Source organism: Diplodia seriata, assembly GCF_021436955.1.
Source record: "Diplodia seriata strain FDS-637 chromosome Unknown scaffold_4, whole genome shotgun sequence".
Lineage (NCBI taxonomy): Eukaryota > Fungi > Ascomycota > Dothideomycetes > Botryosphaeriales > Botryosphaeriaceae > Diplodia > Diplodia seriata.
Window position 1 is genome coordinate 226,640 of NW_027117311.1, and position 10,213 is coordinate 236,852.

General features: G+C 57.2%; 3 protein-coding genes across 3 annotated transcripts; 2 read left to right on the forward strand and 1 right to left on the reverse strand.

The window, feature by feature from the left end:
• Positions 1–5,618: 5,618 nt before the first annotated feature.
• Positions 5,619–6,213, reverse strand: ORM1 (sphingolipid homeostasis protein orm1; the record flags this gene model as incomplete). Its single annotated transcript, XM_066775388.1, has 2 exons — positions 5,619–6,034; positions 6,081–6,213. The coding sequence occupies 2 exons, from the start codon at positions 6,211–6,213 to the stop codon at positions 5,619–5,621; spliced, it is 549 nt and encodes a 182-aa protein (XP_066633269.1).
• A 503-nt stretch (positions 6,214–6,716) lies between these two features.
• On the forward strand, positions 6,717–7,940 carry SLS55_003926 (uncharacterized protein; the record flags this gene model as incomplete). Its single annotated transcript, XM_066775389.1, has 3 exons — positions 6,717–6,820; positions 6,873–6,989; positions 7,043–7,940. The coding sequence occupies 3 exons, from the start codon at positions 6,717–6,719 to the stop codon at positions 7,938–7,940; spliced, it is 1,119 nt and encodes a 372-aa protein (XP_066633270.1).
• A 701-nt stretch (positions 7,941–8,641) lies between these two features.
• Positions 8,642–9,450, forward strand: SLS55_003927 (uncharacterized protein; the record flags this gene model as incomplete). The annotated part of the gene is made up of 2 exons (XM_066775390.1): positions 8,642–8,647; positions 9,091–9,450. The coding sequence occupies 2 exons, from the start codon at positions 8,642–8,644 to the stop codon at positions 9,448–9,450; spliced, it is 366 nt and encodes a 121-aa protein (XP_066633271.1).
• Positions 9,451–10,213: the final 763 nt, after the last annotated feature.

Sequence of the window (10,213 nt, forward strand, 5' to 3'; positions counted from 1 at the left end):
TGGATCGGTGACGACTACCTAAGGTCGGGGTTGGGCGGGCTGCAGCGCTTTTGTGCTGGGGGCATCCTTTTTTTAATTTATTTTTTTTGACTCTCTCTGGCTCTTGACTTGTGCGTTGTCTCAGTGAACTTTTTGAGCTTGTGACCTTCTACTGAAGTTTCCTCAACCCATACTAGGTGACGGCTTTCCTCCATCCATCCTCGTACAGACCAGACCTGACTGAAGTGATCCCAACGCCGCCCCCGGAGTCCCGCTTCACCACTCGGCCATGAACTTGTGCGCGATTTCGGCAACACCCACCGACGCCGCAAAAACCGGATCAACCACCCCATCAAACGCCTCGGCAACCAACCTCTCATCGAAAACCCTCCCCAACGCCTCCCTCACCCCCGCCACCCCCGCCCCATCCCCATGCACAACCACCCTCTCAACCCCCAACTCCAGCGGCGTCTCGCCCGCCACGACCTCCCTCACCGCCGCCTCCAACCGCCCCCAACACCCCCCATCATCATCATTACCATCACCACCACCCACCACCACCATCCTCGTCCCAAACCTCTCATACACCCCCACCCCCTCATCCACCCCCAAAAACGCCACCACCGCCATCAACCCGCCTTGGCCCCGCCTTACCACCTCCACAACAACAACCCCAACCTCCTCCTCCTCCCACCCGACGACCCCCCCATCGCCATCCCCATCGCCATCCCTCGCGACCGCCGCCGCCGCCGCAACCTCCGCGCTCACGACGTCTCTCCTCTCCCGCCCGACATACCGCATCCCCACGCCCTCCAGCGCCGCTTTTATAGCAGCCCCGTCGGCGGCGGGCAGTGGGTCGTCGGCGCTGGCGCTGTCGCCCTTAGGCCCGGCGATGAGGGCGTGTGTGAGGGGATTGGGGGAGTCTAGGTGCTGCGCGGTGGCGGTTTTGAGGAGGGAGAGAAGGGGGGTGAGGGATGCGATGGCGGCTGTGATATCTCCGGGGGCGGGGGACGGTGGTGAAGCGGGGCAGAGGAAGGGGGTGAGGAGGCGGAGGGGGGGGAGGGGGGATTGGAGGGTGTGGAGGAGGATGCAGAGGAGCGGGTTGGTGGTGTTGGTGGTCGGGTAGTAGTGGGATGGTGGTGGTGGTGGTGGCGGGGCGGGAGGGGTCGATGGCGGCGGCCGGGGGTCGAAGGCGTGGTGGTAGACTTGGCGCATGAAAGCTTTGTAGGCGGGCCCGCCGGCGATTTTGGCGATGTTGGCGGTTGTCCCGTTGGGGTAGTAGATGGAGGCGGTGCTGGGGGTGGTTAGTCGTGTCTTTTCTAGGAGTGTTTGCGGCATGTTTTCAGGTAGTGGATATGGTTCATTATAGGGCCATAACTACTCCACGTGCATGGAGATCGGGGAAAACATGACTTCGAGCTTCGGATAGTGAAGGGCCTGACTACAAGCATGATTGGACGAGACAGATGTCACGCTGGAGTTGATGTGGAGTTGACTCTTACCCATATTCAGCTGTTAGTGTGAATCCGACGCCGGGTATTTGGGATGTAGGGGCATCGTCTGTGCCCATGGAACAGTTTGGACAAGCGAGAGCAGGGGCGCAGCAAAGGCTAAGCAGAATGAGTAGTGTTAAACTCAACGAGCCTATCGAAGGCTCCCTGTTGCGATGCTTCATGTTAGATGGTGTGTGGATCCATTAGGTTCTAGAGAGAAATAAAATACATAAAAAACATACTTTGAGTTATTCCCTTTGTGAACACGGTTGCCATTATTAGGGTGGCGCTGAAGGATTCGAGGCTAACGTCTTGGCTGGTTGCTGATCCTTTTCTTAAAATAACCTTATTATTCGATGGATTTCTTGGCTGCAATGTTTAGTTAGTCCGTGGTGAGAGAGTCGGGAAGAGATTAGTGGCGCAAGACTGGTCTGAAGAAATTCGGAGTAAAGGAGTAAACTAGGATCTAAGTTGCTAATAGAAGAGCAACACACTAACTTGAGCTTAAACATTTATAAGAGTAATGCGACGCATTGCTAAACTCCCAAGAAGAATCTATGGATACAGTTTTGTCAGGTTGAAATGCTGAGCGAGCGCGACGTCGACTTACCGACAAGGACCTTTTGCCAACGACCGTGCGGGTGAGTGCCTTCCGTGGACGCTTTTACCGTCCTCGGTGCAGAAGGTCCTTCCGAACGTTTCACGTAGCCGGCGTTAGTAAAGGGCAGAAGACAATGGAAGCCTCCGCTTCTTAGATAAATGTACCTGCCGCTGCTATAGAGTACCCCGCAGTGTTTAGAGTGCATGCTCTCCTACTCGACCCATTATATGCAACTGTTCCAGCGAGCGGGATGTGGCGAGCGCTACAGTTCTCGGTAAGTCAATCCAGTTCAGTCTAGAGGCGAGCTGAGCCAATGGTCTCTTACTTTTGTACTCGATTTAACTTAAGAACATCGTAAAGGCGGACTTTCTGGGTTCGCGGCTATTGAACGATGCCTTAAGAACGAAGTAACCTTCGAGGAAGCTATTGGGGAATCGAAAACTCTTCGCAGATGTGGCGTTATAGATTTCGATGACTTAATAGAGTCTAGAGATGGATACCTTAAGGTACGTTTATAGCCAGTAGCTGGACAGGTTTTAAAGGAGCGATGAGATTGGTATAACACACACTTGCTGCTGCACGTTAATTCGCAGAAAGCTTAAGTACCGGCCTTTATGTGGACCCTACTTTGCGGAAGGAGGCGAAGTAGGATGGGAATATTGCGGATGGAAGCATGGCCGCCAAAGTATTGAGTTAGTGTACAAAGACTGGGAAGAGATACGTGACGAAGAAAGCGAACTCGGCTTCCGCCTCGAGCAGGATCGCCCACTCTCTGAGGGGCACTGGGAAGTTCGGCTGGTCCACGTCTTGGCACGAAGAGGCGCTATCTGGGAACTTATGGAGGCGAAACGCAAGAAACAGTATCCATTAAGTGATGGTGGTCCAAGTGGGGCTAGATTACCATGTCCAAAACTATATGTTAAGCATAGAAAGTATTCGAGGATATATGACATGGGTCATACCGCCTTATAACCACGACCATTGGATGCAAAGGAGAAACCTGTCGACACTTCCCATTGACGAGTACCGGCGGGCAAAGCCATTCATACACCAATATCACGGCTGGGATGTAGAAAATCCGACGGAAGGACACCGCATGGAAAGCTTCAAGTTTTAACATGGAGTAAGGAACGCCCTTCGATCTATTTCCTAGCTCACCGAGTTCTGGAGTTAATATCTTCCTGGTTATTGGTAGCCCCTATATTTTTTAGGTCTTGGGCCTTGCTCAAAAATAATTACAGACGGAGATCATTTCTTGCGGCTTTTTGAGCAAGTGTAGTACTAATGTCCATTGACTGTATTTCTCTCTCTATTAAGATTAAATCATACGCCTCGAATAAAGTCCATTTCAGCGGCGCAGTTACTCAAACATCAATCGATGCCAACAAGCGACAGCAGAAGTCTTCATGCTCGTAGAGAAGCAACCCTAAACAAGACCCTCGCACCAACAAGACGACCGACCCCTCGCTCGCCCCTCAGTGGCCCGAGCATGCTCCCCTTCTCCCCACACGCACACCAAGCGAACAGCAGAAGACGAAAAAAAGGAGAGGCAACAACAAACCGCAATTTCTCCAAAGCACCCGCGATGCGCACCATGCGCCGCCGTTATTTTCCCCACTAGTGACCCTTGCCCCACACGCGGCCGCTCGAAACGAGTTGCCAGGGAAATCCACTCATCCCTGCGCTCGCATCATCACCACTACCACCACCGCACCTCACCTCACCACACCACGCCTCACCCGGTTGTTCCCCGACTCGCGACGACCAAGAAACAAGTAGAAAGAAAAATGAACATCACACTTGTCGCCCCATCGTAGAGTCTCGCTCATGCCACACTGGCACGCAGAAACGACGCGTTGTTCCTCGTCTCGCCCGGGCTCGCACCATCCACCCCTCGTCCGGGTACGTGACGCTACCCGGCCTAACCGAAGAGGGCAACTACCGCGCGGAAGGCCGTCGTCAGACCGACGGATTTCGTTCCTGCGCGCGCCAGCCAACTTGGAACGGTCGTTCGTTTTGTTTTCCCAGGCAACGACGACCATTTTATTTTTCATGTGCGCGCGCGCGTGTTAATCGGCGCATTCTTGTTCCCCCCTCCCCCCCGCCAATGGAAGCGCACTCTCGCGCGTTCCCCTTTTCGTTGTCGCGCGGCGGCGGCGGCGGGCGGGCGTGGGTGAGATGGCACGACGACATCACGCTCCCATTGCTTCAGCAACCAAGAGCGAGGATAGGAAAACAATCAAAAGGACAAGACATTTTATCTTTCTAAAAAAAAAAAAAAAAGCCATAGCTTAAGCCCAAAAGCCCATCATCCTACACAGTAGTGCACACAAAGCACCGAAACGAGCAACCAAACAAATAGGAACCAAGCCGCGGGTGCGCCGACGCCGACCACAACGGGCGCGCGCGCACACACCCGCCATACCACGCCATGCCAGACCATCATACCGTCCGATGTACAGTACATACAAACAACAGCCAAGCAGACCCTTCCCCCCTCTCCAAACTATATGCGCGCGACCCTGACACGCTCATGGTCCGTTCCCTCGTCTGGCCCCCTCACCTCACCCTCGTTAGCAGTATCTGTCCATATCGTATCGTATCTCCCGAGGTATGTACGCGGACCACCTCCGTCGGTCGGTCGGTCCTCACCGCGAATCTCGAAAAACAAGGTTCTCGAACGATAGGCCCGGCATGATTCTCGGCGCTTCCTTTCCTTTTTTTTTTTCCGCCCGAGCGGCCGGCAGGCGGGGACCCTGATTTCGGTCGGGTTTAATGGTCCGGGTTTTTCTTTGGGGGGAGTGTAGAGTAGGTCGTGCGTGTCAGATAGAGTGCTCCCTCATGTTTTATCGAAGGTTGCGGTGAAGAAACGGCGAAGAAGAAGAGGATGACCAACAAACCAACAAAAAAAAAAAAAGGTCATCACATCGCTGGAGTCGAGAATGTGGCCGGCCTTGCACGAGGGTGAAGAATGGGGCAGAAAAACATCGCAGATCGCGGGAACTAGATTCGATATCTACTCCCCCCCAACCTCCAAGAGGACAGCTACAACCGAGACCCAGATCTCAAGTGTTCTTTTCTTCTTTCGGTGGTTTCTGAGCCCTCCCCTCGCTGAAAAAGAGACAAAAAAGAACCCTGTTGAATCGCTTTTCTTGCTGTGTTGCCTGTTGGTTTTGCGCTGTCTCTCCGTTCACGACAACAACAACAACAAAAAGTGAGGCCCGAGTTTAAAGCGCGGAGATTATTTAGTAATAAGTAGTAGCGGTAGGCAGAGGTGAGTAAGGTGTGGCTTTTTTTCTTTCTTTCTTTCCTGGACCCGAGTGTTCTTTTCTGGAAATTTCTTCTTCTTTCCAGGCTGGCGGTTTTTTTTCGTTGGCTGAGGGGGAGGGAGACAAAAAAGGAATGCATGACATGCTGTTTGAGCACCTCTTCAAATATAGAATACAGGAGGAAGAAGACCAGAGACGTACGGCTCGGAGGGCTAGCTTTCGTCCGGCGGGTCGGAGAAAAGACCTAGGCGCAGCCGATGTGTCTGCGGCGGCATGTCAGCACTTCTCTACGAAAAAAAAAGAAAGGAAAAAAGGACAGAATCGAAGACTCACCGCCGGAAGCTTGGGGATGACGACGGCGATGGTGGCCATGAAGTTGATGAGGAAAAAGGTGAGGTCGTAGTGGGTGTAGTGGGTGCTGATGAGGAACAGCACGATGGGCACGCTCAACAGGAACTTCTTGGCCGGGGTGTACTGGTCACCGTTGTCAATCTGCTCCCACATGTTCAGGTTGTCGTACGCGCCGGCGTTGAACTCGAACGGCACGCCGCGCACCCAGTGGAACATGATGTAGCTGCCGAACATGTACGATATGTTGGTGAGCGTCCACGACGTCTCTTGCGACACGCCGGGGATGATGTCGTAGAGCACCTTGAGGCAGACGATGAGGACGATGTGGATGGCCCAGGCGCCTGCGGACGTTAGAAGGCGTAGCGGGGGGCGCGGCGGGGAGCGTACCCTTGGCGTTGACCCATTGCGAGTTGAGGTTCGGCAGCGCGGCCTGGTCGCTGATGTGCTCGAGAGACTCCGGGGGTTCCGTGTACATCAGGCTCGACGAGCGCCGCCGGCGGCCGGCTTTCTCGGTGCTCATCCTCTCGGCATGGGCGGTGGTGAGGTGGCCGGGATGCGGATCTACCTGGAAGGAGGTAGTCCGGTTGAGGAGTATGGGCGACAGTTTGGCGGTGGTGTCGGGTCGTTGGGGTCGGACAAAGGGCGTGGGTTGCGCGTGGTGGCTGGCCGGCAGACGGGTGCGCACGACGGGACGATGCGGTCGGGGGTAACGAGCGGCTGTGGGCGGCCAAAGTGCGAGGCAGCGATGGGAGTGGTGGGCGAGAGAGAGAGAGGGATTGGAGCCGGGGGGCGGGAAGAGTAGGTCGAGACGGTGGAGGCCCCCCTTCAAGTGCGAGAGAGGGCGAACGTCAGCTTCCACGCCGAGCGCGCAGGGATCACCCGCCCCGGACGCCAGCGCGCAGCTGCAGCACCTGGCCCCAGCCGGATCCTCAACCTCACTCCAAGGATCCACCTCGCGTCCAGCCCCGACACCACCACCGCCATCGAATCATCGCGCCCCGCCGCATGGCCTCCCACGACGACATGGCCGCGCATCCGCCCGACGACGCTGCCGCTGCCGCCCCGCTGCGCCCGGCTCACCACGACGCCGCAGACGCGCCCGCAAAGCCCTCGATCCGCTCGTGGAGGTCCGTCTCGTCGCTCTCTGCCCCCGCCGGCCGTGCCGCTGAACGTGTCTAGGAAAAAGTATCGCAAGATGCGCGTGCGCTTCGACGAGCGGATGCGCGAGAGCAACACGCTCTTCAGGGAGGAGCACAAGGCCATTGCCCTGGCCCGCCGTCTGCAAGAGCAGAACGAGTACGCGACACGTCCCCCCGCCCCGTCACCAGCCTCGCTGACACGCATCGCAGCCAGCTCCTGGACCTCCTGCTCGACATCAACGAGCAGCCCAAAGTCCCGCAGCACATGCGCTACGACCTCAACCTCGCCGCCTCGCGCGAAGCCGACGTGCCGTCCGACCCCGACGCAATCCACCTCAAGCTGCAAGAAGCCCGCGACGACTTCGCCGCCGGCCGGATATCGCAGGAGGAGCTCGCCGAGCGGTCGGCGGCGCTGACGGCCAAGTTCTCGGGGCTCGACCACAAGGCGCTGGCGGAGCTCGTCCACGTGCCGCACACGCACTACCCGCCCGAGTCGCTGCCCGACGACCTGGTGGGCGACAGCCTGGCGGGCTACCTCAGCCCGAACCACGAGGAGGAGTACCTCAAGGAGCTCGACGTGGCGCTGGGCGACCCGGCGCTGTACGACCCCAACGACACGTCGGGCCGCCCCATCCGGCTGCCCGCCCGCGACGTGCCCAGCGAGAAGGAGCTGCAGATCCGCAACCCGGACTCGGTCTACAACTGGCTGCGCAAGCACCAGCCCCAGGTCTTCCTGCAGGACAAGGAAAACGAAAAGGGCGAGCCCGGCGAGAAGCCGGCCAAGGGCGCCGGCAACGGGAGGGGCGGCGGCAAGCGCGGCCAGGCGGCGGCCGCGGCGGCGGCGGCTGCGGCTGCTACGACCACGCCCATCAAGGGCGATCCGGACGAAGAGGATGGCTTCGTGCCGGAGACGGGCAGTGGGAGGGGCAAGAAGAACAAGGATGACGAGCCGTACCGGCCGAAGGGCGGCAGCAGCCGTCCGAGCAAGAGAAAGAGGGAGGATGGCGAGGGTGGCGGCGGCGGTAGGGGAGGCCGGAAGAAGGCGGCCAGAGGAGGGGCTGCGGCTGCTGCTGCCGCGGCGGCTGCCGCTGCTTCTTCCGCTTCATAGAGATTGCAGAGTCGGGTTGCTTGTGGCGTTTTTCTGTACTATCAGTCGTGGCATGGCATGGCATCGCTGGGATGATCTGGTTCGTAATGGCTTACGCACGGAGGGATACCATCGACAGCGGGGTTTAACATTGGTGATGAGACGGCGCAAAAACACCAGAATGCTCAATGGGTCTTTTTATTCTCTTCAGCTGCTTAAAAATTGAACGGGGACCATGGATGAACGAGCGATTATCACTTCGCCTAACCTTTGGTTTCTGCTCGTTGCACGTGGAGTCAATCTGCGAATCAATCGCCCATCATTTTCTGCTGTATGTAATGCGCACTCGATCCGGCATGGCGTCCGTCCGGTTAAAAGCACGAGAGAGTGCAGCCTGCAGGAACGGTCGGGTCGCCCTGCCTGCGGCCATGTCCACCCACATGATCGACGGCAACTGGGGAATGATCGACAGAAGGCGCGCCAAAAAAAAAAAAAAAAGGAACGTCAGCACGTCAACGCATGTCAGCATGGATGCGCCGCGTGGCGGTGCAAGCACAAATGTTAATGGTAGCATGTAACACGGCAATGCCTGCTAGCGCGTGCAGTACACCACCTACCTACCCGACCTACCTCCCTCCCATCAGTTGCTGCACAACACCCACACACTTTCTTCTCTCCTCGTTCTCGCTCTCTCTCTCTCCCACTTCACCACCACACCGACTATGCCGGTGCGGTGTCCCTCCCCCTCGTTCCCCTCCCGCGCCTGGGGTTTTTTTTTTGGTCTTGGCCTTCTTTTTAGGGGGCGCGCTGGGTAGGGTTGTTGGCTGATGAAGAGGTTGCAGTCATATCTCTAGCAAGTTCTCGGAGTATTTGGAAGGAGTGCGGCTTGCCTTTCGTGTCGCGACGGGTTGATGGCTAACGGTGTCTTTTTCCAGTGCCTTCTGGCCTTGTCGGATTGGAGCGTGGACCCCGCGCGTGTGATTGCGGCGTTTAGGAAGGTGCAGCACTGTATCTATGAGAACGAGCGGTTTTCGAGGCACGGGCGGTATTTCTCGCCGTTTGTGCAGCGCCTGGATTGGGAGTCCGAGGATGACAGCTGCTGTCCGATGCTCATCAGCGTGCCGTTCCTGGATTGGACGGTGCAGGGGAACCGCCTCCGCTTCGCTTCCAGGTCGACCCGAGCGAAGGGTTCCCGTCCAGTAGGGGGTCCTCGCACATGCTGAGGTCGATTCTGCAGTACTTCTACCGCCTGGAGGACATGAGCGATCGGGAGCACAACCAGGTCTTTTCGAAACATAAGCCGTGGACAAACGACCGCGGCCTTGACTTGAAAGTCCGCAGCTTGTATGGTCATTATCCGTGCGGACTCAATGTGGACGAACTATGGATCCTAGTCGTTGATGAAAGGCATATTGTGACTTTCTCAAGAAATCAAAGCTGGAAGTCCCGCTGGTCACCTCTGCAGCTGACTTCCAGAATCGCCGAGGTCACCTTCCGCGACATCCGCAACAGCTTCTTCCGCTTGGAGTAGAATCCGGACTACACTGCGATGACGCAAGCCGTAGCCTGTTTAAGCGGAGCAGTGGCATACTACATCGGAGCTTCTGGGCAGATTTGAAGCTGTGTCTAGTCGACCGCTATGCCGACTATCTGGGCCATCTGGTACGTACACACCCTCCGACTTCAACGTCTCAAGAACCTCTGGCCAACAATATAACGTTGCAGCAATACCGTCTACACCGCTCGCCGAGTACAAGACTTGTCATAGACCTCCTGCAGGCACAAGAAGAACTCAACATCATCATACAAATCACCGAGCAACAGCTCGACATCATCACCCAGCTCCACGACATCCTCGAAAGCCACGAACCCCTCCCCTCAGAACGTATATCCATCAAAGGCCAACGGCATTCGCGCGGCATCCCAAATCACCAACACCACCACGCCGCCCCCACCGCCCCAGACAACCCCGCCAACAACAACAACAACAACAAGAACGTCGACACGACCCTCCCCCCCTCAACGCGCGCCACCCACCGCCACCTCTCCTCCACCACGGCGCCCCTCCCGTCCCCACCCAGCACCACCAGCACAGTCGTCATCCCCAACCTCTCGCGCCCAGCCGCGCGCGGACCTGCGCTCCAACAGCAACGCGCTCGCTGGCCAACCGCACGTACGATCCAGCCGGTCAACATGCATGGCGGCTCGCGGACCACGTACGTACGGCAAGGCGATATCCTCGTCTTCACGTATGTACCATCGTCACCGTACGTCGTCTTCCTGCCGCTGTCGTT